Genomic DNA, 27142 nt, shown 5'->3' with positions numbered 1-27142 from the left:
AAATAAATATCGGTTTGTACAAATGAGAATCTCAGACAGTTAGTATGAGCTGTTCCTTTGGTCGTTCAGCATTCTCACTGCCCATGGGAAGAGACTGTTCCTTGGCCTGCTGGAGCTGGCTCTGATACTCCTCAATGATTTTATGCACCCTCTTCAGACAAACATCCCATAAGTCACATCATTGTCGGGGGAGGGAGACTCCAGTGCTCCTCTCTGCCACTCTTATGGACCTGTAGGTTGACCTCCAATCTATTTCTCTGCAGCAACCATACCACACTGTGGTGTACCTGGCCAGGACGCTCTTGGTAGGGCTTCTATAGAAGGTTGACATAATCATGGATAGTAGCCTTGCCCGCTTCAGTCTTCTCAGGAAGTGCAGTCACTGTAACGCTTTTCTAACAAATGGGGAGATGCAGATTGTCCACAGCAGGTCATTAGCTAAGTGAACTCCACTCTCCACTAGAGTTGTTGATGTGTAGTGGAGGGTGGCCATTCCTGGTCCTCCTGAAGTCCATGATCATCTCCTTCATCTTGTCCCCATTGAGAGGTTGTTACTCTAGCACTGTATCACGAGATTTTCCACCTGTTCTCTGTAGTGCGACTCATCATTGTTGCTGATGAGGCCAACGACTGTTGTCTCATCTGCAAACTCGATGACACTGTTGGAGCTGGAGCTGGTGATGAATTCGTGGGTCAGTAACATGAATAGGAGTGGGCTGAGCACAAAGTCCTGAGGTGCGCCACTGCTCAGTGTGACAGTGCTCAACATTCTTCTTCTGACCCGGACAGGCTGTGGACTTTCTGTAGGAAGTCCAGGATCCAGTTACAGAGAGGGGTGTTGAGTCCCAGTGAGGACAGCCTCTCGACCAGCCTCTGGAGAATGATCATATTAAATGCCAAGCTGGAGAATGAACAGCAGCCTGGTGTATGAGGTGTTGTTCTCCAGGTTGGCCAGGATGGAGTGAATTGACAAGGTTATAGCACCATCTGAGGAACTGTTTCTTCAGTAAGCAAATTGAAATGGATCCATTATCTCTGGGAGATGTGCCTTGATGCATTTCATCACCAGACTTTGAAGCATTTCATAATGGGGGAGATGAGTGCCACAGGGCGTTAGTCATTGAGGCTTGTTATAATTGACTTCTTGGGTACCAGGATTTTGGCTGTTTTGAACCCTCCAAGAATGACAGTCTGCTGTAGTGATGTGTTGAAGATGTCTTTGAAGACCTCTGTCAATTGGTCTGCGCAGTCCTTCAGTAGCAGGACCAAATATGTTGTCTGATCCTGCCACCTTCTGTAGGGTTACCTGGCATAGAGTTCTCCTCACCTCAGTCGTGGATATGCAGGGGGCCCATTCATCATGGGGACTCGGAGCTTTCTTTTGCATCATCCTATTCATCAAAATGTGGATACGTGTTCAGTCTGACCAGAAGGGAGGTGTCATTGTCCTGTGACAGATTATAGATATGTTTTTGGGAGATAAATTGGAGCAGCTTTTTTAGTGTAGGTCACAATCAAATATGTCAAAACAGATCTCATTTAAAATACTGGAGCTCCTGGGGGCCTTGCGAAAGCTTTGGGGAGTGCCCAAGAGACTTCACTAATGGATTGTTGTTTTGAAGAGAAACAGATGAAAGAGATTGGAGGAGTAGTTTGGAGCCACAGGCTGTATGGGAGTGCAGCTATCCTAAGAGGGTCATGTGATTTTTTTTCAAGCAGAGAGAGTCAAACAGGCTTTTTCTCTGAGAGAAAAGTCAGCAGCAGCAGCTGGGACTGGAACAGGACAAGCTGGAAAGCTTATAGAAAAACCCCATTTGGAAGATGGGCTGTGAGTGCTTAGTTCAGCCTAGTCAAAGCCTTTGTGATTCATGCAAGAGGAGAGGACTGGCTTCCAAACGTTTCACTTGAAATAAGAGAAACAAAAAGGAACTCTGTGGTGACCTGAAAGAAAGAGGTTATCATCTGGAGAACCCTGATGGGGCAAATTTCTTCAGCAAGGCTGATTAGAAGGGACCAGTTTGTGTCCAGGAACAACAAATATCTCTCTGAAAACCGACAAGTACCTTCTTGAGCAGTAACCAAAGCCTGATGAATTTTATAAATGTTAAATTCTGTGCACAGTATAAGAATTGCCTGCAACCAGTGAACTTGGAGGAATGAGAAGTGAGATTGGACTGTGAATCAAAGAAATTTTCTAAACCTACTTACACATTACATACATGGGCACTTAGAATTAGAATTAGAACTTACTTAATTAGAATTAAGTAAGTTAATAGTAATAAGTTAAAGTTTGGTCCTATTTTCATGTTTAAAGATAATTAAAAGCAACTTTTGTTTAAGTAACCATTTGATTTGGTGAATATTTATTGCTGCTGGGTTTTGGGGTCCTCTGGGCTGGTAACAGACCATAATTTGCAAGGTTGACTTGTGATGCATAATGGTCTTGATCCCTTGCCACATGAGCCTCATGTCGCCGGTGTCACACAGCTGTTATGGATCTTCACTTTGCCTTCCTGATTGCACGGGGGAGTTCAGCTCTGGCTGATCTCAGTGCCATCCTACACCCTGTCCTGAAGGTAGCATCATGAGTTCTGAGAAGGGCCTGGCCTCTGCATCCAACTATGGTTTCTGGTTAGCCCTGGTTGTGAAGTATTTGATCTCGGTGATACCCTCAATGTACTTGGTGATGTAGCCAGTCACTGAGCTCAGGTGCTCATCGATGTTTACTTGGCCATTGTAGGTGGTTGTCTCCCTGAAACAGTGCCAGTCTATGGTCCACGTCCTGATCTCCCCGCAAACTGACTTCATTTGCTTTGCCAGCAGTCTGTACACCAGTGTAAGCAGAACAGATACATGATCTGAGTAACCAGATGAGCCTCGTACGCACCAGGTGTACACCTGATGTAGGGAGTTTTCTCCTCTGCTGGTGAAGTTCAGTGCTGGTGAAACCATGGTAAGACCATTTTCAGGTCGGCGTGATTGAAGTCATCAGCAACAATCATGACACATTCGCACATTCGGGATGGGAAGTCTGAGCTTCACAACTGGCACCATAAAGCTTCTTTTTGCTTCACTTTCATTAGCGAAGGTGGAGTGTCGATTGCAGCAATCAGAATGGCCGAGTATTCCCTGGGCAGGTAGAAGGGTCTACATTTCACCAGGAGATACTCTATCTTGGTTGAGCAGAAGGTCTTCACGACAGAGACGTTGGTACACCAGATGTAAATGCACAGTCCCCTTCCTCATGTCTTGCCAGAAGCAACAGAGTCTCTGTCTACCCTGAAGGAGTTGGATCGCTGGGTCTGGAATGGTGTCCTATGTACGTATGTCTATTCACTTCCTTAGGAGGTTGAGGAGGGCAAGGCCACCAACCCCCATCTTGGCAACATTTTACAGAGCACAATTGAAAGTGTCCTGCTTGGCTGCATCACTGTGTGGGATGGGAGCTGCGGAGCATCAGACCGGAAGTCAATAAAGAGGATTGTGGCGGCCCTTCGCAGCTCCCCCCCATGGGGCCTCACAAAATGAAGAACGAGCACGATGATCCAGCAGGCTGCACGAAGCCCACAGCATGGCCCTCCAGTTGGCCACAACTAAAAGAGCTTAACTGGCCTATCAGGGAAAGCGGATCACAAACACACCAATCAGTGCTGAGAGGGTTTTTGACCACGACCCTCAGCTTGAGAATAAAAGCAGGGCTGTGAATCCAATAAAGCTGGGTTCATGTCATTCTTTCTGGGGACAGCAGGCTCTTTCTGAGGTAACCTCCACACAACTATAACCTCTCCTGCACTATAGGCCCCGTAGAGCCATAGCTTGTAGCAGCCAGCTACAGGGTCAACAAAATGGCCGAGAAGATCACAGGGGTCTCCCTTTCCTCTATTGACCACATTCACCAGGACCATTGCTTAAATAGGGCCCAAAGAATTATTGAGGAACCTTTCCATCCAGCCAGCGATATCTTTAACCTACAGGAAGGAGGTCAGGAGCATCAAAATCAGTACTGCCAGGTTAGATGATAGGCTGTGAGATTTATGACTCCTGTAACCTTGGGTCTCTTATAAATAAAAGGAATTAGTTATTCTGAAATATTTATATGTTTCTTTTATTTTAAATTTTTATTTACTAATGCCAATTAACGTATGGGGGGTTAAACAACAGACAATAGACAGTAGGTGCCAATTGGCCCGTCAAACCAGCACCGCTATTTTTCAGATCATAGCTGATCATTCTCTGTCAGTACCCATTCCCTGCCTTATCCCCCCATAACCCTTAACTCTCCTGCCCACAAGAGCCTTATCTAACTCCCTTTTGAACATATCCAGTGAGTCTGCCCCTACCACCCTCTGCAGCAAAGCATTCCACAGATCCACACTTCTCTGGGTAAAAAAAATCTGCACATTTCCATCCTAAAGGGCCTTCCCTGTATTCTTAAACTATGCCCTCTAGTCCTAGTCTCCCCCAACATTGGGAACATGTAATCTGAATTCACCCTGTCCAGCCCCTTATATATCTCAATCATGTCTCCCCTCATCCTTCTAAATTCCATCGCATATAAGCTCAGTCTTTCTAACCTTTCAGTGTATGACAATCCTGCCATCTGGGAACCAACTTTGTAAATCTGCACTCAGTCCCTCTACAGTGAGTATGCCCTTCCTCAAATTTGGGGACCAGAACTAGATGCAATATTCCAGGTGAGGTCTCACCAAGGCCCTGTACAACTGCAGGAGGGCATCTCTGCTCCTATATTTCAATACCCTTTTTATGAAAGCCAACATGCCATTTGCCCTCTTCACAGCTTAATGAACCTGCATGCTAGCTTTTAGTGACTGGTGTACGAGTCCACCCAGATCCCTTTGCACTACCCCACTCCCTAGCTTAACCCTATTTAAATAATACTCTGCTCTCTTATTACTACCTCCAAAATGGATATCGTCACATTTGCTCACATTGAATTTCATCTTGCATTCCTCCGCCCACTCTCCCAACCTGTCCAAATCCCTCTGCATTTTCGTGACATCCTCCTCACACTTTATACTGCCACCCAGTTTAGTGTCATCTGCAAATTTGTTCACGTTGTTAATAATCCCTTCATCCAAATATTTACAAAATGATAAACAACTGAGGACCCAACACCGAACCCTGTGGTATCCCACTCGTCAAATCCTGCCATCCTGAAAATGACCCGTTTATCCTAATCCTTTGTTTCTTATTTCTTAACCAATTTTCTATCCATGTCAGCACCCTACCCCCAATACCATGCTCCTTGATTTTGCCTACTAACCTCCTGTGTGGGACCTTATCAAGGTTTTCTGCAAGTCCAGGTCCACAACATCCATTGGCTCTCCCAAGTCCACCCTCTTTGTTACATCCTCAAAAAATTCCAGAAGTTTAGTCAAGCATGATTTTCCCTTAAGGAACCCATGCTGACTAGTTCTGATACTATTATTTCTGCCTAAGTTTTCTGCTATTTCTCCTTTTATGACAGATTCCAATATATTCCCCACCACTGATGTCAGACTGACTGGTCTATAATTTCCTGCTTTCTCTCTCCCTCCCTTCTTATATAAGTGGCTACATCAGCCACTCTCCAATCCACAGGCTCCTCCCCTGAATCTATGGAACTTTGGAAAATGACGACCAGTGCCTCCACAATTTCCAGAGCAACCTCTCTAAGCACCCTGGGATGCAGCCTATCAGGCCCTGGGAACTTACCAGCCCTCAGTCCTAACAATTTAACCACAACCACTTGCTTCTGGATCTGGATATGCATCAGATCCCTCATTTCCTTAGGAAATTCCACCAAGTCCCTAGATACTGCATGGCCTCTACCCACTATCTGACCATAACTTGGATCCTCCTTGGTGAAGACAGATGCAAAGTATCTATTAAATTCTTTAGCCATCTCCTTGTTTCCAGTAATAATTTCTCCCTTCTCCATTTTTTCAGGGCCCAATTTTGATCCTAACCAATTTCTTCCTCTACATAACTAAAGAAGCTTTTGCTATCCCCTTTGATATTACTTGCTAATTTACTCTTGTACTTCATTTTCCCCTCCCGTGTGACTTTCTTAGTATCCCTCTGTTGTTTTGTTTTTTGAAGGTTTGCCAATCCTCTAACCTCCCATTCTGCTTTGCCATCTTATACTTACTCCCTTTCGACTTGATACTGCACTTGATTTCATTTGTCAACCACTGCTGCCATTGGCTCCCCTGAGAGCCTTTCCTCCTCTTTGGAATGAATTTGTCCTGAATGCTGTGAAAAATGCCTAGAAATACCTGCCATTTTTGCCCAGTTGTCCTACCAGTGAGGGTATCCTTCCATTTTATTTTGGCGAGCTCCTTCCTCATAGCTGTATAATCTCCTTTATTCAACTGCTATACTGGGTTGAAGGTGAATTGGGTGTAAATGGGCAGCCCAGGCTCGTGGGCTGGAAAGACCTGTTACCGTGATGTAGGTCTAAATTTAAAATGTATGTGATTAAGTGCTGTGTATTATGTGTGTGCACTGTGGTTCACAGAAGAGCTGTTTTGTCGGGTTGTGTATGTACAGACATATGATAATAAACTTGAAGTGGGTTGAATCATCCTGCATGCTATTTAGTATAGAAAAATTGATGATTTCATTTAACATTCCCAGAGAGATGTTTTAGAGTCTGTTACAGTTTGTATAAGATACAACGTTACAGAAAGCAGTGCATTAGAGAACATTACAATGAGAGGTGTGGAAGATAGCAGAGTATTACACTGTCCATGGAAGTGACAAGGACCTCCGAGTGGGCAACCATTTCAGTTCTGTGTCCCACTCCCATACTCACATGTCTGTCCATGGCTTCATTTACTATCACACCGAGACCACCTGTAAATTGGAGGAACAACACCTGATTTTCCCCTGCCAGATGGCATCAACGACTTCTCCTGTTTCCCCCTTCCTTTCCCCCTGTCAGCTCTCCATTCCCTTCCCTCCCTATTCACCCAGCCATCCTTCCTCCCCCTGCTCACTGCTGTGTCCTCCCTCCCTTCTCCACCTATTACCTCCTGTCTTTGGGACCATGCTTCCTCCCCCCTTCCTTTTTATTCAGACACCTGCCAACATTTTTCCGTACCTTGATGAATGGCTGATGTCCGAAACATTGGTTCTGCATTTTTATCTTTGCTACATAAAGGACACTGTTGGACCTGCTGAGGTTCTCCAGCATTTTGCGTTTTTACTTCAACCACGGTGTTTGCAGTCTTTCATGTTTTACTTCTTACTGTAGAGGGTATCAGTGATAGTGACAGGGACATGTGGGAGAAAGCAGAGGTTAAGTCATCCAAGTGCATTATGATGAGTGTCAGGTATGACTTTGAATAGTCTCTTTTCTCTTTGGCTTGGCTTCGCGGACGAAGATTTATGGAGGGGTATGTCCACGTCTGCTGCAGGCTCGTTGGTGACTGACAAGTCCGATGCGGGACAGGCAGGCACGGTTGCAGCGGTTGCAAGGGAAAATTGGTTGGTTGGGGTTGGGTGTTGGGTTTTTCCTCCTTTGTCTTTTGTCAGAAAGGTGGGCTCTGCGGTCTTCTTCAAAGGAGCTTGCTGCCTACTCTAGTTAAGTGATATTGTGTAAGGGTGTTACAGAGAAGGACCCTTACTAGGTGTGAGTGGCTTGTAGTATATTATCTAGCAACAATTGTCTGTGCATAACAACAGGTACCTGTATGATCAGCATGTCCTGCCGCAGGTCATCTCCATGTTTAAAGAGGATGCTAATAGTATCTTTGGAAATCGAGGTGAGGTCTGCACACTTAAATTCCAGCCAAAGAGGTTTTTTCTTTGATGGCATTACTTTGCATCTGTCCACCTGCAGATCAGACAATAGGTTCTTTAATCCTGTACTCTGGCAGGATTTTACAATGTAGATCCATTGCTTTGAAAATTAGTCTTGGTAATTACGTGTTCTGGCTATGTGAGGTGTCACATGATAATGTCACAAAAGACCAGTGATAATATAGTGCAACATTCCTCTCCCAGACTTCCTTTAGCTCCTACAGTTAGGGGGTGGCACTGTTAGCTCAGGAGTTAACACAACACTGTTACAGTCCCAGCAATCGGTGCCGAGGTTTGAATCCCACATTGTCTGCAAGGAGTTTGTACATTCTCCCCATGTCTGGGTGGGTTTTCCCCAGGGGCTCTAGTTTCCTCCCACCATTCAAAATGTTCCAGGAGTTGAAGGTTAATTGGGCGTAATTGGGGCAGTGTGGGCTCATGGGCTGAAATGATCTGTTACCATGCTGTATGTCTACATTTTAAAAAAATTAAAATGGATTCTAAAATTGAACATATGCGTAGACAACCAAAGCAAGCCAAAGGATTTACCAAACTTCATTTCTCACACAGAAGGCAGTATAGATTTTGCACACTAATGAATGTACCATGAGGTGATTTACAAGCATGTTGCCTGGATTGAGAAACAAGTCTTATGAGGCAAGGTTAGCAGAGCTGAGACTTTTCTCTTTGGAGCGTAGAAGGATGAGAGGAGACTTGATCAAGGTCTACAAGATTCTGAGAGGTGTAGATAGGGTGGACAGTCAGTGCCTTTTCCTAGGGCAGGATCAGCAAACATCAGAGGGAAGTTTAGGGGAGACGTCAGGGGTAAGTGTTTTACACAGAGAATTGTGGGTGCCTGGAATGCCTTGCCAGGGATGGTAGTGGAGGCTGAAACATTGGGGGCATTTAAGAGACTCTTAAATAGGCTCATGGATGAAAGGAAAATTGGGAGAGTTTAGTAATTTTTTTGTTTGGTAAAAATATATGGGTTGGCACAACATCAAGAACTGAAGGGCCTGTACTGTGCTGTATTGTTATATGTTCTATGTGTATTGATGTGGACCAGCATATCTCTTGGATTTAGGACAGAGAAAAATGGAGTAACATTGGAATTCATGAGAATAATTGTAACTTGTCTTTCAGGACCTCTGTATGCAAGGAAACTCTGGCCAATGGGGAGCTTGCTGATCTCTACCAGCCGAGTCAGGACAGAAAGGCATAAAGCTGAACTCAAGCATTACTGAAACAAAGGTGCTGTCAATCAGATTATTCTGTGGCAACTTAATGCACTGGGCTTTGCTTAAAACTGCTCGGGCTCTGAAAAAAAATTGCTGATATTGTCAATGTTTGGCCAATGACTCTGGAACCAGCAATCTCACCCTCGCAAGAATAGAGATCAGGTTTAATGGCACAGAATCTAAATATGAAAATTGTCTTTGTGATTATTTTCAATAATGTCCCTAAAAATAAAGGGAAAGAATAAATCATCTTTAAAAATGATCTTCTGGATGTCCATGTGGATCAGTGGATTCTGCCAAGGGTGGGCGCAGGTGCATGATGCACTGGGTGGATGAGTAGTTTGAGATGTTGCTCTGCATTTTCCTGTTGCAAATGTTCCTTTTCAACTTTGAGTCATCGTGGGCCAGAGTTTGGAAAGGGTCAGTGAGGGTGCTACTTTTTAACCAAGGAAATGTTATGAAGACCTCTATCATCCCAGACATCTCTTTGTTGAGTGTGTATTTTGTGTAAATTTTTTGCCTCTCACTTTTAACCTTTGCTCTCTACTTTTAAATTCCCTAACCCTGGAAAAAATCTGTGCCCTTCCAGCTTCTCCTTATTATTCAAGGGTGTCAATCCCACAAACATTCTGCACCTTTTCAACCTAATTAGAGATTGCATTTGAGAACACAGGTCAGAGAATTCGGTGAATTTTATTTAAATAACTGGTTTCAGGGATATGAGTTTCCTCAAGGTTGGCTGTTCTGTGAGTAAACAATAAACAAATGTCCTGGAGAAACCCAGCAGGTCACGCAGTGCCCACAGGAAGGAAAGGACCCGGGTCCTTCATCAGGTACATGGAGAACCACTGCTTCCCAGTCCACTGGGGCTGACACTTTTACTATAAGTGGGATTTCTATGCTACACTGGTGGAATTTTATGACAGAAGATTTTTAGAGCAGCACGGATAGTGCAACACTGTTACATTGCCAGCGATCAAGGTTTGAATCCCGCACTGTCTGTATGGAGTTTGCACATTCTCCCTGTGTGTGGGGGGGCTTTCCATGAGAGTTCTGGTTTCCTCCCACCATTCGAAACAATTGAGTGTAAATTGGGCAGCACAGACCCATGGTCCAATACGGCCTAAATTTAAAAAAAATAAATTTAAGAAAGTAGGAGAAACCAAAAATCTAACAAAAAAATGAGGACATCAGTTTCCTGACTGTTGCTCACACATGGGCATGGAATTACTCTACTCCAGGATGCCCCAATTTATAACAGTGCTGCACTATTTTGTTTGCAGTTGTCTGAACAAATTCTAATACGATATCTTCACATAGGATTCAAGATCGTTTGAAATGATGAGATTCTGCAGCTGGTTTCTATTAGTGCAGGGAGCCCAGTCAAACGTCAGCCTGAGTATTTTGTGCAGCCTCTTCAGTGAGCACTCCCTCCAAATGTTGTCATTGGTCAGATGCCCGTTCTCCATCTTGTAAAGAACTGGGCAAAGTTTTCCCACAGTAAATGTTACCTACCACAAGGACACCAGCACGGAGGCCAGGATCGTACGGAACTCGGAAATCTTCTGGTAAATCAGTGGATTGGAGTTTCTCGAGTTTTTGCCTTAACTGCAAGATCGCTGCAAATAAAAGTGATTCAGTTAGACATCGCTTAGCTATGCCAGATGTGTTTCAGGAGGTAATACTCTTGTTTCAGCAAGGAAGCATGTGGATTGAACATCCTCTCCACATGCATGAACATGAAATCCCAGGGTGATAGTTCAGTGCAGCAGTAGGGAGTTTAATTTAGAGACAACACTGTAACAGGCTCTTCCAGGCCATGAACCCACACTACCCAAATACACCCAGGTGAACCAATTAACCCCATAAATTTTTGGAAAATGAGAGAAAACTGGAGCACCCGGAAGAAACCCACACAGACGCGAGGAGAACGGACAGACTCCTTACAAACAGTGGTGGATTGGAACCCAGGTAGCTGACACTGTAATAGCATTGCACTAACCTTGGCACTAACCCTGCTATTGAGTCACACAGTATGGAAACAGGCCCTTCACTTGCCCACACTGACCAAAATGCCACATCCACACATCCCACCTGCCTGCATTTGACCCATGATCCCTCCAAACCCATCCTATCCATCTGTCCAATTTTTTCCCAAATGTTACAATAGTACCTGCATCAACCACCTCCCCAGCAGCCCGTTCCATACACCCCGACCAACCCTTTGTGTAAATAAGTTACCCATCAGGTTCCTGTTAAATCTCTCCATCCTTTCCTGAAGCCGATGTCCTCTGATTCCCCTACTCTGGGCAAAGGACTTTCTGCATTCACTCGATCTATTCCTCTCATGATATTGTCGTTCCCCCCTCCCCCCCCCCCACCCCCATTCTGTCTGGCCTGTAGTGCTTTCAGTGAGAGGTCATAGTGAAGTTTCACATCTTCTGTCAATAGCCCATTAATGATCTCTTGGTAATAATCTGGAGAAGAATGGGTAAATTATCTCAGTTCCTCAAACAACATCAATAAAACAAATAATCTTGTCATGATCATATTGGTGTTTGTGGGAACTTGCAAAATGCACAAATTGGATCACGAGTTTCCAATGGCAGATATAGTCGAAAAATATCTCCTCGACCCAAAGTTACTCAGGGACTTCCAAATTAACGAGAGGTACTATGTACATTTATGTTGGGATTTGTGCTGTTTATCCCTGGTTTAAGATTATCTCAATCAATCATTCCTTTATGAAGTTATGTCCCAATCTATATACTGCAGGAAGCCATTCAGGCCACCATGGCTGTAATTACACTTGGAAAATCAATCCAATCGGGTCTCTCTGTCCCAAGCCATCAACTCTTTCTCTCTCCACAGATGCTGCCTGATCTGCTCAGTATTTCTTTTTTTGGTGGCACGGTTGGTGTAACGGTTAGTGTAACATTGTTACAGCTCCAGAAATCGGGACTGGGGTTCAAATCCCGCACTACCTGTAAAGAGTTTGTACGTTCTCCCCATGTCTGTGTGGGTTTTCCCCGGGGGCTCTGGTTTCCTTCCACCATTAGATATATTGGGGAGGGGGGGGTGTTAAAATCAAATGGGTGTAATTGAACGGCAAAGGATCGTGGGCCAAAATGGCCTGTTAGCATGCTGTATGTCTAAAATTTTTTTTTAATTCTGTTCTAATTTCCCATTTTCCCAGTTCCATGCACACAGCTCAGCAAAATTCACGCGTACAGTGATATCCTGAGTTTACCTTCTGTTCAAATAAATGTATCTACTCCAAGCTGAGTGTTCTATGCCTTGGAAGTGATAGACACAGGTCAACCCATTTCCCAGAAGCTTGACACCCAGTGGATTGGACAAAGTATTGTTCCCTCCATTTGGACTGGATTTAAGCTTTGGTCAGAAAGATGAAAATTCATTGCACAGCCTCACTCTCTTGTGACCCTTATATTTATTTTGGTACGAGAACACAAGCTGATAACAAATGAAATAAGCCAGACCAGAGAGGAAGAGTCTAAAGTTTAAGACTCAACTTACTTATCAGTCAGAGTTGACTTAATGAGGAAAACAGAACTCATGAACAAGCTATTACAACATCTCTCTCTAAAAGTAGAAATATTTTTCAAATAATCAGTGATGTTAATGATGGTCACACAAACTACATTGCGCATGCAAAGTCAATCGCAGTCATTTGTTATGGTTGGTTGCGTGTTGTGGTAGGACATCTATTTTGCACTATTGGACTTTAGCATAGGTTGACATGCCTGAATAGCATGTAAAACAAAGCTTTTCACTGCATCTGGGTACCAATGGCGATAAACAAGCAATTCGATGTGACCCTAAATGGTCAACGTACCCTGAGAAGAAACATCATACTTCTCAGCTGTGAAGTTCTTTATCTCCAGAGTCACTTTATGCAGAGCTTCCATCACCCTGACTTGCTTCATGAAGTCTGTCAGCATGGCTGCCCCACAGCCTCGGAGATACGCCTCGAGAATGACCGCGTAGCGCTGACGGTGGTGCATCGACTCTGCCACTTCACTTCTCAAAAACCAGAACAGAAAGTGACCAATTCGCTTACTCTAAAGACAAGATGAGAGAGGGAACAATTTTATTTAGGTTTGGAAGGGGGAAGCAATCAATTACAAATCTTTGAATTTGGTTAAGGGTGATTAAATACTCACTCTTAATGCTCTTTTGAGAAGAAATCGGGCAAGGGCACTGTCATGATAGGGCTCAAACTTGACTGCCTGAAATGAGTAACATTTGAATGAATTCATGTCAAAAATAACAAGGACACAGGAATGTGATCAAAGTGTGACACCAAGTTACACACTGGGGTCCATGACTGGAAACTGCACAGGCCCACAGGCAGGAGTATTGGTGTCTAAGGGAGGGAGGGAATACTAGCAAGCAAGCAAGGGGAGGGGGGATGGCTCTATGAATAGAGAGCTGGAGAAAAGGAGGCAGGTGCCATCCATTTGTAAAGTGCCCAGATAAAATGTTAGATGTTGCTCTTCAAATGTACAAGTGGTCCTGGTTTGGCAGAGCATGAGGCCATGGCCAGACATGTCAGTGAGGGAGTGGGGCGCAGAATTGAAGTGGTTGGCCACTGGGCGATCACGACAAAGTGAAGGTGCTCAGCGGTGACCTCCCAGCCCCCATCCAGCCTCTCCAATGTCGAGAAGGCTGCACTGGGAGCACCAGATGCAGCAGATGACTCCCACAGATTCACACATGAAGTGTTGTTTCGCTTGGATGGACGGTCTGGGGCCCAGAATGATGGTGAGTGAGGAGGTGTGGGCACGTGACACTTCCTGGAGCCAAAGGGGACGGCAGGAAGGGATGAGTGGGCAAGGGTCACCGAGGGAGAGAAGAATGAGAGATGTGTCTGGTGGTGGGATCATGTCGGAATTTGCAGAGGATAACGTGTTGAATGTGAAGGCTGGTGCGTGTGAGGCGAGGACAAAGGGAATCCTGTGTTTGTTGTGTCTGGGGCCAAAGGGGCCCAGAGCAGATGTGCAGGAAATGGAGGAGATGTGGGTAAAGGCTGAATTGATGGTGGTGGAGGGGAAACCATGTTTTTGGAAGAATGAGGACATCTCAGATGATCCACACTGGAAAACCTCATCTTGGGAGCAGTAGCTCCCTTTAACTTTACCTCACACTGCCATCAGGGAGGAGGAAGAGAAGCATCAAAATCAGGACTGTCAACTGGGACCTAGCATCGCTGCTTCCCATATACTGTTCATCACTCTCACTGGCTGCAGGAAGAACAGGGTACGTCATCCCCAAGCTCTACGGGGCACTGCTGAGACCTTATTTGGAGAACTGTGTTCAGTTTTGGGCCCCTTACCTTAAAAGGGATGTTCTGATGTAATAAAGTACAGAGAATATTGACCAGATGATTCCCGGAATGCAAGAGGAATGTTTAGCAGCTCTTGGACTGTATTCATTGGAGTCGAGAAGAATGAGAGGGGATCTCATAGAAGCATTAAAAGGATTGGACAGAGTCGATGAGAATAAGATGTTTTCCTTGGTGGATGAGACCAGGACAACAGGGCACAGTCTTAGAAATAGAGGGCACCCATTTAAAATAGACACAAGGAGAAATTTCTTTAGCCAGAAGGTCGTGAATTTGTGGAATTCATTGCCACATGCAGCCGTGGAGGCATCGGGAGAGCTTAAAGAGGAAATTAATTAGTCAGGGTATCAAGGGATATGGGGAAAAGGCCAGAACAGTTTAGCTTAGGGTAGATGTACAGAGCAAACTCGAGGGGCCAAATGGCCTACTTCTCTTCCTTTTTCTTGTGATCTTGTGTGAAATATATACAGTACATTTCTTTTCTATTATATCTTTATGTATATATGTGATTATTGTGTGCTGTGTGTTATGTATGTGTGTGCACCGTGGTCTGGTCAGGTTGTATATGTGCAGTCAAAAGAGTTCAACAAGGTTTCACACAGTGAATTGATCATAAAAGAAAAAGTGCCAATATTCATGCCAAAGTGTCTCAGTGCAAAGGGGAATGGCCATTCAGGATTTTGAGAACTATGTCGCTCCATGAACTTCCCTCTTCATTGTATACGTCATTGATTCTGAATTAAATATAGAAGACACGGTGAGTGATGTCAGGAATGAGGTCAAAAGTGAAAATTAAAAACTGTGAGTCACCACAGCCTTAGCCTGGAGAAATCATCGTTGTCGTGTACTTCCCTTTGTCGGGAGCCGTGCCAGACACCGCCAATGACGTAAGCGATGTGACACGTCGGGTTAATTGCGCACATGCACGGGTATGGTAAGCGTCAGTATATGGGTGATGAATCTCAGATGCAGGAGGAGGAGAGTGAAAGTATAAGGATTTTAGACACTTGCAGCTAAGACTAACCTTTATTTTAATCATTCATTAGACATGTTCCAAAAGGGACAGCATTTATTGCCCATCTCTAAATGCCCCAAGTATACAATTGGGAATCAAATCTTTTGAACCTTTTTAGCTTGGGTACTGAATTAACACAGTGCCAGGAGGCAGAGATTTTAGCTCAGCAATGATCCTTGAGCTAACTCAGATAACTGGATGGGTTACTGGAGGGCAGATGCTGGAAGTCTGAAATAAAAATAGAGAATGCTGGAAGTATTCAACAGGCCCAGATGTGAGGTGAGGTGAGGTGTCATGGATGTAGGTGGGGAGTGATTGGACCGAGGGAGAAAATATAGAGTCATGGTAAGATGAAATTAATTCGGAGGGGAAGGAACCGGCAGAAACAATGGGTCTGCCCGAATGGTTGGGTAGAAGGTAGAAAAGTGCAGTGTGGATGTGAAGGGTGGTGGCTATGGGAGGGAGGAGGCCAGAGGTGATGAGGTTGGAGATGGTGGTGGAGGCAGTGGTGGGGTTCTGTGGAAGGGGTAGATAGGAGGAGGGGTAGATTGGAAAAGGGGTCTGAGAGCTGCCAACTGGCCTCAGCAAGATAGAGATCAGTGTGCCAGACCCTTCTAGAATAGATGGTAGATCCAGTTGTAATTGTGGCTTTCAGATGGATAAATATTTGAATGTAAAAGTTATCAAGGCTATTAGGAGGAAGCTAGAGACTGCGACAAAGGCTCGAACAAACCTCACAGGCTCAATGAAAACATCTGTGCTGCACTGGTTCAGGATTCGAAACACACTGGGTTTCAGATCAAGTACAATAGTTAATTAATTTTTAATTTAAACTGTGCTGCCCAATTTACACTCAATTGATCTACGCCCCTGGTACATTTCAAAGGGTGGGAAGAGACCAGAGCCCTTGGGGAAAACCCACGCAGAAATGGGGAGAACATGTAAGCTCTTTACAGACAGTGCAAGATTTGAACCCTGGTTCGGATCACTGGTGCTGTAACGCCATTGCATTGACCACTAAGCCAACCATGTCGCCCATTCTGCCACCACATTACAACCATATGTGACAGATTATAGATATGTTTTTGGGAGATAAATTAGAGCAGCTTTTTAGTGCAGGTCACATACAAACACTTTAAAATGGATCTCATTTAAAATACTGGAGCTCTGCTCAAGCCAGACAGACCGGCTCCAAGAGCCTTTGCAAAAGCTTTGGGGAGTGCCCAAGGGACTTCACTAATGAATTATTGTTTTGAAAAGCAACAAATGAAAGAACGGAGGAGTAGGTTCAGAGCCGTAGGCTGTCTGAGTGTGGTTTGCTGTTCTAAGAGGATCATGTGGTTTTTTCAAGCAGAGAAAGTTAAACAGGCTTTTCTCTGAGTGAGAGGGAGAGGGAGAGAATTCAGTTCTGCAGTTTTACAATCAGCAGCAGCAGCTGGGACTGGAACAGGACAAGCTGGAAAGCTTGTGAAAAAAACCCATTTGGAAGATGGGTGGTGAATGCTTAGTTCAGCCTGGTCAAAGCCCTTGTCGTTCATACAAGAGGAGAGGACTGGCTGTCAAATGTTTCATTTGAAATAAGAGAAACAAAAAGGAACTCTGTGGTGACATGAAAGAAAGAGGTTATCATCTGGAAAACCCTAATGGGGCAAGTTTCTTTGGCAAGACACTGAAGTGGTTGATTAGAAGGGATCAGTTTGTGTCCAGCAAACAACAAATTTCTCTCTGAAAACCGACGAGAACCTTCCTGAGTGGTAACCAAGCACCAAAGCCTGGTAAAATTCATAAATGTTAAATTCTGTGCACAGTATAAGAAATGTCTGCAACCAGGGAACTTGGAGGAATGAGAAGTGAGATTAGACTGTGAATCAAATAACTTGTCTGAACTTACACACACGTTACATACATGTGCTTAGAATTAGAAGGGGGTTTTTCACTATAGGTGTAAATTAGAACAAAGGCAGGTTTGTGAATAAGGACAATGAGGATAATGACATGATGAGACACCGACAGGATACCCCCTGGTCCTCCAAGTTCACAGAAACAGCACGTAGGCAGGCAGGATTGCCTAATGCCAAACCAATCCAGGAGGCAGAAGAATGTAAGGGGGAGGGTACTCCTATACTGAAATAAACTATATAAAAATTAATAGTGATAAGTTAAAGTGTGATTCTGTTTTCATGTTTAAAGATAATTAAAAGCAACTTTTGTTTAAGTAACCATTTGTCGGTGAATATCTATTGCTGCTTGGTTTTGGGTCCTCTGGGCTCTATGGAACCATAGAACAGCACCAGCAATCAGGACTGGACTGGGGTTCGAATCCCGGGCTATCTGTAACGAGTTTGTATGATCTCCCCATGTCTGCATGGGCTTTCTCCAGGGGCTACAGTTTCATCTGACTGTTCAAAACATACCGGGGATTGTACATTAATGGGGTGTAATTGAGCGGCACAAACTTGTGGGCCAAAAGTGTCTGTTATCGTGAGGTATTTCTAAATTTAAAAAGTTTAAAAAAAAACACTACAGCACCCTTTTATCAGTGTTGAACTATGATTCTGCCTTGTTCCATCGACTTGCACCCAGACCACAGCTCTCCATACTCCTCCCATCCATGAATCCATTGAATGTTGAACTTGAACCCACATTCACCACCTGGCAGCTTGGTTCACACTTTCACCACTCTTAAGAGTGAAGAGCGCCACACTAACATTCCCCTTAAACATTTCTCCTTTCACCCTAAACCCACGTCCTCATGTTCTTCTCTCACCCAATATCAACAGAGTCCTAAGCTGTCTATCCTTTCCCTGCAATCCTGCAACATCCTTGTCAACCTTTTCTGAGAATGATGTAACAAGGCTTGAGGAAGTACAGAGGAGATTGTTGCAGAGGTTAGTGTAGTGGTTCTCAACCTTTTTCTTTCTACTCCCATCCCACTTTAAGTAATCCTAAGGTCTTCTAGCCCTAGATAGAATTAGCAGGTTTTGCATATGTAATTAGTAAGCCCTAGACAGTATTAGCAAGTTCTACATATGAAGAGGTTGTAGCCCTGAGAGTTGGGAAGGTGTAAATTAGAACAAAGGCAGGTTTGTGAATAAGGACAATGAGGATAATGACATGATGAGACACCGACAGGATACCCCCTGGTCCTCCAAGTTCACAGAAACAGCATGTAGGCAGGCAGGATTGCCTAATGCCAAACCTATCCAGGAGGCAGAAGAATGTAAGGGGGAGGGTATTCCTATACTGAAATAAACTGTATAAAAGTTGGGTGAGCCCCAGTGTATGTGTGTATTCCCAGGGTAAGGGGAAGCACCCAACTTTGCATTGTTGTATAATAAATGTTCTTTGTTCTCAATTTTTGTCTCGAGCAAATTCTGTGAAGGTACTTCTGATTCTAACATTCTCAACCTTCCCTTCCCACTCACATCCCACCTTAAGTAATCCCTTACTAATCACAGAGCATCAGGATTACTTAAAGTGGCATGTGAGTGGAAAGAAAAAGGTTCGTTTTGAGAAAAGATTGTCCAGCCTGGAATTATTTGGAGATTCTGTGGAGGCCAAGATGATATTTGGTCCATTGTAGTGACTCACATTTACTGTACCCATGCCCCCCCCCCCCCCACCCCTGCAGAGATGGCAATGACCACAGGTAGCTAATAGGTAGAATTAATGAAAGGAACCCACAGCGTTGGAGGTTAGCAACACCGAGAAGGATGTGGAGGAAGAGAAACTCAGTATTTCTGTAGCACACTTGAAAGGGAATGGGATGGGGGGAGGTTACAGAGCAGGAAGAGCTGTTTGGGCAGCAGAGACCAGTGTGAACAGGAATAGCCTAACCACGGGGAGAGTTAAGGAACCATGCCTGGAGTGAAGGTCGTGTAAGGTTCCCAACAAGAAGCTATTGTTATTTTGGATAAGAGGCTGAGGGATGGTCTTATAATGATATACAAAATCACAAGGGACACCGATAAAGTGAACGGTAGCCAAGTCTCTCCCGGGGTAGGCCAGTCTCAAAGGCCCAGATTGACTACAGCAAGATTTAAAGTGGATCTGAGGAGCATAATTTCCCACACAGGTGGATGGTATGTGGATCGAGCTGCCACAGGAAGATTCATAAGACATAGATAGGAAAGTTTTGTAGAGATATGGGCCAAATTCAGGCAAATACTTGGATGGACAAGTTAGGTGGTATGGACTGAAGTCCCTGCTTCCATGTGACATCTGCCCTGCTGGGTTATCAATCCTCAGACTGAGTTCTACACCAATCACTCATGGTTGACTTTGTCTTTAAATACTCTGCGCATATAATTAAGGATTATTTTACCTGGACCAACTGCAAGAGGTAACACAGCACCTGACTGTTGTCAAGGGTTTCCAGTTTTCGAATAGCCAATGTCCGAACTTGCTCATCAGAAAATCGGCAGTCCAGAAGCTGCATTGCAAGCCCCACATCCAGAGGACTGCTGTCCCACGTTTCCTGGTTGTCCAGCAGTTGGTGGGTTTGCAGCACCATCTCCTGTTGACCCCACTTTACTGAGCTAAGGAACTTGGGGTAGGCCTTAGGCTGCCTCATGCACTCATGCTTGAAGTGCCAGAGCAGCTCTTTGTCCTCCACGTTCAGTGGGCTCAGGGGTTCCATGTTGATGATCTCCTCAAACTGCTTGCGTAGCTGACTGTGCATTTCCTGGCCTGACCTCTCCAGCTTACAGTGAGGGGTTTGACGGCACTGGGGCAGTGCAATAGGGTAATTGTACCTGTCCAGTAGAATGCAAATAGCCATGGAATTCTGCTTGTCAGGATTAGTTGCTGATGTGAGCTTGTCAGCTTCAATAGTCCCTTGTTCCTCGCCTTTATCAGGGATCTTCCACATGTGAAGTACATACTCTCCTTGCCTTAGGAGAGACCGATGGTCAATCACCAGCAGGTTGACATAGTACAGCACATGATTCTTGCTCCTGCTGTCCAACGTGCTATCGTCTTGTGACTGGAATGCACCCTTTGAGCCTTGAGCTGGTGCTTTACCACAGTAAACCTGCAGATTCAGGCGCGCCCCCTTGGGCAGATCTCTGACCTTGATATCAAACTCAAGCCATGCATTCCATAAGACCTCTTCGGTGAAGGCCTTCGTAGGTGTCTTCTGCTGTGCAAGGATCTGCTGTCCATGCAGGATGCTGGCCTCAACAAACACCGTAAGCTCCGTGTTTCTTGGGAGCATGGGTATATCAATCCCAATGATCTTGACTCGGAAATTTCTATTGCAGTCCCAGAGGGATATAGTGAATAGTTTGTCATGATCCTTTCCTTCCAGGGTCAACTGCTCATGGGATCCTGTCACTCCTGTGCAGTCATCCACAAGAGGCCACTCTTCCTTCTGAACCACGTCCAACTTTGGGTCCGGAGGCTGGACCAAGACAAAGTGAATTTCCTCGCTGTTCTTCAGACAGCTTCTCACCCAGCAGAAGTCCTTCACTGGGTTGTCTCCAACTATGTAATCTTCCCTGCCACAGACCCTGAGAACAAAGTCTTCCTCGCTGTGAGACTCTGAGATTCCCAGCAGCCCCATCTTGTTGGCCATCTTCTTGAAAAAGTTCTTCAAAATGGTTCGTGGTGTCTCGTCAATGGACACTTTGATAGTTAGGCTCATCGTTCCTCTATGGATGATTATGAAGATGTGGTTGTGGCAGATCTTGCTCAGCAGGTATTCAGGCAAAGGCTTTGATGTGATACATGGATCCATTGAGTAGAGCATGGCATCTCTGCTGAACACCTCATTCAGCTGTGGGGTGATTAGTTTTCGGCGAGTAAATTCCAGTTCATCATCGTGGACATTGCTCACATCTGTAACGTCGTAGCCGATCAGGTAATTCAAGTCATTTTGCAACCGCAAGGAATCTTCAGAAGCCCTTGACTTCTCCACCACATGGATCTTGCCATTGTTTCTCTGCAGCGTCTTCCAGTAGTTGATGCAATCTAGGGTTTGGATCACCTGGTGTTTGTCGTATATCTCGTACCATTTGCACTCCTTCTGGTACAGCAGCCTGAATTGGTCGGGGCTAAACTTCTGGTAGAAGTCTGGGCTGCCGCTGATCCCACCAGCCTTCACCCAAACCTGTGCTTTCAGTTGTTCCACAGTGTAGTTCCCCAGCACCTCCATGGAGACCTTCTCATGGGTGTTGCTCAATTTGCTCCTTGTGGGCAGGACAAAATCGAGGGGTAGCTGCTCCAGTGAATAGAACTGCATGTTCCTGGCTATGTTGGCTCTCATCTTCCGCCTTCTACCCCTGCTTTCCTCTCTCCTCACAATGGGCAACTCATTTTTCTCATTTGCTGACTGTTCCATACCAGGGGGAATCTGCCAAGGGACAGAGCAAAGTTATTTATCTGAGTGAAACATAAAAACCTGCAGATTGTCGTAAAAATATACTGAAATGCTGGAGGAACTCAGCTGGTCTTTTGCTCTTTGAGAAATATAGAAGACAAAGGTATATTTCCAACGTTTCGGGCCTGAACCCTTCTGTTTTTAATATTTTATTTAACATTTTTATCCATGCATGTAATAGTAGCAAAATGCAATCATCAAACATTAATGTCAGTTCCATTATAAATGATTGTATAAAACCCCAAACCCAACTCCCCCTTCAAAAAAATCCCCAAATAAAGAAAAGAAAGAAATAACAATAAGAAAAAAGCAAGTAAAGAAAATAAATTTTTAAAAAGGTAAAGGAAAGAAACCTGATTGCCAAGAAGACACTCCCCACTGCATGGATCTAACCACTTACACTTCTTAATTCTTCCGAGGAGGTTCGCGAGGTTCTCGGAGTTTAGGGAAATATCTATAAATTAATTCCTGCAATGTGTAAATACAGGCAACAAATTTTCAAAAATATATCATATTTGTTTTTAAAATTAGAAGTAATCGTCTCAAGGGGAATGCATTCAACGTTCCCACAGTGAATACCTGGATGAGAGTCCGATTTCCAAGTCACTGCTATACATTTTCTTGCTACTGCTGATGCAATCTTTACAAATTCTTTTTGATAGATAGTTAATTTCAATTTTTGTCTTATTTCTACCATATTACCAAATAAAACAACATGTGATTTGGTGGAAATGTAATTCCTGTAATAATAAAGTTCCCAAGTTTATCCAAAAAGATCTCACTTTAGGGCAGGACCAAGTAGTACCTGTCTCCTGATTATAATCTCCTCTAGTGACGGGAATAATTTCACTTTTGATCCATCTTATTTTATAGCCCGACACTTTCCCATCTTGCATCCCCAAAGAACTTTCCCTCCACATAATCCTGAAGGCTTCCGGGGGTTGGCACCCATGAGGAACTAACGTCACCTCAACGAGGTGACTATGCTGGACTGATACCCCATCCCTCATATACAGGACTTTACGGCAACTTGCACGGCACCCGAGTTTTCTTGAAGATGAACCTTGTACGACATCATCATCACCCCGTTTGGCCTATTCGAGTTTCTGCAGATGCCCTTCAGCCTTAAAAACACAGCCCAGATATTTCAATGGCTGATGGACACAGTGGGCAGAGTCCTGGATTTGGCATTTATCTATCTCAACGACATTCTTATCGCCAGTCAGGACCATGATGAACACAAAGTCCATCTCTGTGCACTATTTACTTGCCAGACAGAGTTAGGTCTCACCGTCAACATGGCCAAGTACCAGTTCAGCAAGCAGTTCCTGCAGTCCCTGGGCCATACCATTTTTGCAGATGGGGCAGCCCCAGCACCTGAGAAGGTCATAGCCGTATGCCAATTCCTGAAGCCCGACACCCACAAAGGTCTACAGGAATTCACCGGGATGGTCAACTTCAACCACCATTTCATGCCAGGGGTGGCTCGCTTCATGCGGCCATTGTTTGCATTGATCGTCGCCAAGAACAAGACCCTGGAGTAGACGGAAGAGACCGAGAACACTTTCACTGCGACGAAGGATGCCCTGGCGAGCGCCATCCTACTGGCCCATCCACAGCCTGATGCCCACATCACACTCTCAGTGGACGCTTCGGCCATGGCCGTTAGGGGTATCCTGAAGTGATCAGTCAATGGCCAGTAGCACCCACTTGTGTTCTTCAGCAAGCATCTCTGCCCCCCGGAACTAAAATACAGAATCTTCAACAGGGAGTTTCTGGCCCTGTATCTGTCCATCAGACACTTCTGGTACTTCCTGAAGGGCAGGCCATTCACCATTTTCACTGACCACAAACCACTCACTCAGGCCCACATCATGTCAAAGGACCCCTGATTGGTGCGCCAGCAGCGACATCTGTCCTACGTATTGGAGTTCACCACCGACATCCGACACCGAGTGGGTAAGGACAATGTCATGGTAGATGCACTCTCAAGGCCCACCATCCACAGCCTATCCCCCGGCCTGGACTACGCCCAGCTAGCTCAGGCACAGAAGGAGGGCGCAGAAACACAAGCTTTCTGCACCGCCATCACGGGCCTCCAACTCAAGGACCTCAAATTGCCGGACAGCACTGACATGCTCCTTTGCAATGCCTCTACCGGCTCACCGCACCCGGTAGTCCCACTGCAATGGAGGCCGCAGGGCTTCAGCATGGTCCATGACTTGGTCAAGACCTCAGTTCATATGGTGACAGAATGATTCGTGTGGCACGGCCTCAAGAAACAGGTAGCCTAGATGGCGAGAAACTGCACATAGTGTCAGGCCTCCAAAGTCAAGTGCCAAGTCAAGGCCCTGGTACAGCAGTTTGACTCCCCGGCCTTATACACATCAACATCGTGGGTCCCTGACTAGTGTCCAGGGATGCCTGCTACTTGATGACTGTGGTTGACCGCACGACAAGGTGGCTGGAAGCCATCCTGCTGAGAGACACTTCCGCTGAGTCCTGTGCTAGAAACCTACTCACCCACTGGATCGCCAGATTCAGAGTTCCAGCACATATGATGAGTGACAGGGGTGGCCAGTTCACATCTGCCCTCTGGTCACAGCTGGCAAACCTCTTGGGGATCAAGCTCCACCACACCACTGCGTACCATCCCCAGGCCAACGGTCTAGTGGAGCGTTTCCACCAACACCTCAAATCAGCTCTCATGGCTTGCCTCACTGGTCCAAACTGGATGGACGAATTACCCTGGGTCCTGCTCGGCATCGGACTGGCTCCAAAGGAAGACCTACAGGTATCATCCACGGAGCTAGTCTATTGAGCATCATTGTCGCTACCCAGGGAGTTCTTCGGCCCAAGCATTGGTTCCACGATCGAGAATCAGACCTTGCTGGCAGACTTGCAGGGCAAGCTCGCCTCACTAGCACCCCCACCACCGACCCACCACAGCAGCCGCCCGTCTTGCATCCCCAAAGAACTAGCCACAACTGATTTTGTTTTCTTTTAGTGAGGCCCACAACCCACGGCCCTGCAGCACCCCTATGAGGGCCTCTACAAAGTCCTGAAGTGCTCAGACAAGGCATTCACTTTGGTCATTGGGGGCAAAGAGGACATATTCACAGTTGACAGACTCGAGGTAGCACACTTGGACCTTAGCCAGCCAATACTGATGGCCTGACTAAAACGATGAAGTCAACCGCCAAAGCGGTGAAACACGTAAGTTGGTTATGTGGGGGGGGGAGGTTTTGTGTGGCAGCACATATCATTTGTGGTGAACCAGTCCTTCTTGTATCACCACACTGGCAGGGCAGCCGTGGGGGACCTCAGTGCCTTGTGGCTTAGGTCAAAGCGCGCGCCTCGGGCAAACATCATGATGTCACTGCCAGCGTGAGGGCGGAGCTCTCGCCACCCTTAAAGGACACGCGAGAAGTTTCAATAAACAGTTCAACTGAAGCCTCCACTGTGTCTAGTAGTGTATTTCTGTGTGTGTAGCAGCCGCTGCAGGATCAACAAATCCCTAAATTATTTATAAAACTCATCAGGAAACCATCTTCTCCTGGAGATTTATTGCTTTGAAATGAGCTCAATGCCTCCCTCACCTCTATTGGGATGAAGGTGGCATGCAGCTCCACTTGCTCTTCCAAACTTAACCTTGGTAACCTTATTTGTGGTAAAAAGTCTTATATCTTATTATCATCTCTTTGTGACTCCAATTGATATAACTTAGAATAAAATTGCTTAAAATTTCTTGAGGTTTGTTAGTAGTCACATTCAATTCCTTCTTAATTGCATTAATCATTCTTGAGACTTGCTCTGCTTTCAACTGCCAGGAGAGGACCTTATCTTGATTTAGTTCTCATTATTGCCCTCTCTGTTCTGTATGTTGGTAATGAAGTTTGAAGTTGGTAATGAAATATTGATAAGTTGTCTACATTTCTCCTCAGAAGCCCGCCTTTGCAAATTTTTTTCTAAATATATTCTCTCTTTCTCCAATTGTTGAGACCATCTTAGGTGGGACTAGTGGAGTTCACTTAACTTGGTGTGGACTAGAGGGGCCAAGATGGCCTATTTCCGTACTATAATTGTTATATGGTTATCTTCAAGGAATAAGCAAGTAATCTCAGAAAATCTCAGAACACAGATGGTGCTGGCTGGGGGAGAAATCCAGGTCAACAAAAGATGTTCATTGGACATGACAATGGGTGAGGTGAGAATTTATCCTGTCTGTGCGAAATGAGACAGGGAAAGGAAAGACAGAGTAGGGGGAGGTGACAGGGAAAGAAGTTGGGGGGGATTTAGATGTTTGATGCAGAGCCACTGATACCAACACACTGATTCAGTAGGCTTTCATTTTCAAATTGTTTTCACTCTCCCTGTCCTTTGTGAATCATAATTGGGGCAAACAAAGAGAGGTTGGAGAGAGTCTGCAGACCAGGCAGCATCCATGGAGAGAAATGGATAGTCAAGGTTCCAGGCTGGGAGTCTTGCACCTGACCTGAAACGCTGACCATTTCTTTCCGTGGCCCGCTGCCTACCGGCAACTTTACTCAAGATAGGGTAGCATGGTTATTGTAGCAGTCTGCGCAATGCTGTTACAGCACCAAAGACTGCGACCAGGGTTCAAATCCCGCCTTGTCTGTAAGGACTTTGTACATTCTCCCCATATCTGCATGGGTTTTCCCCAGGGGCTCTGGTTTCCTCCCACCGGTCAAAACGTACAGGGGATGTAGGTTAATTGAGTGTAAATTGGGCGGCACGGGCTCATGGGCTGAAATGACCCGTTACAACACTGTATATCTACATTTTTTTAAAATAAATTTTAAAAGTTTAATTCCATTGCCACAGTTCCAATGGGATTAGTTATCCTACACCCCCCCCCCCCCCCCCAACAATCTTACAAGGAACTGATTTTTATTTTATACTGTAAAGCAGGATTTCTCAAGCTGTGGTCAGCGGTGAAGATTAATCTTTCTGACGCAAGAGGCAAGTCATCACTAAAATTAGGCTGTGTATTTGATGACAAAAATAATGAAAGTCTTTGGCGGCTCACCACAAGGCAGGTGAACCAGCCCCGCTTGTAAGCCACGCACGGGGCAGCCGGCCAAAATGGCGCCGTCGGTGGTTTCCCCTCCTTCCAGCTCGGGGCTCAGAAACCCGCGCTTGGGGACCACGTGATGCCCGGGTGACATCAGTGCTCTCCAGCGCGGTTCTCAACCAGGTCCAGTCTGGGAGTATAAGTGCAGCCCACCAGCCTGCAATAAACCAGTCTGCTCACTGAGCTCAACCCGTCTGGTTGTGTGTGTTATTGCAGGAGCAGTGTAGCTGCTGCTACAAATCCT

The 27142-nt window shown here is 45.3% G+C and overlaps 1 protein-coding gene across 2 annotated transcripts in view; it reads right to left on the bottom strand.

Moving 5' to 3' along the window:
• The window catches only part of pik3cg (phosphatidylinositol-4,5-bisphosphate 3-kinase, catalytic subunit gamma), a 60841-nt gene that overhangs the window by 29344 nt on the left and 4355 nt on the right, over positions 1 to 27142 (bottom strand). Inside the window, exons 2-6 of one of the 2 annotated variants that reach the window (XM_069929002.1) lie at positions 19749 to 21776; positions 13229 to 13294; positions 12901 to 13126; positions 10560 to 10663; positions 7694 to 7840 (exon numbers count right to left, since the gene is read on the bottom strand). In XM_069929002.1, coding sequence (XP_069785103.1) covers positions 7694 to 7840; positions 10560 to 10663; positions 12901 to 13126; positions 13229 to 13294; positions 19749 to 21764 — 2559 coding nt within the window. In that variant the 5' untranslated portion in view covers positions 21765 to 21776. The remainder of the gene's footprint in view (positions 1 to 7693; positions 7841 to 10559; positions 10664 to 12900; positions 13127 to 13228; positions 13295 to 19748; positions 21777 to 27142) is intronic. The other variant, XM_069929003.1, reaches the window with a different exon arrangement.

The sequence above is a fragment of the Narcine bancroftii genome, chromosome 3 (genome assembly GCF_036971445.1).
Source record: "Narcine bancroftii isolate sNarBan1 chromosome 3, sNarBan1.hap1, whole genome shotgun sequence".
NCBI classification, from domain to species: domain Eukaryota; kingdom Metazoa; phylum Chordata; class Chondrichthyes; order Torpediniformes; family Narcinidae; genus Narcine; species Narcine bancroftii.
The sequence above is the reverse complement of the archived record's forward strand: the minus strand, read 5'-3'. Positions and strand labels throughout refer to the sequence as shown.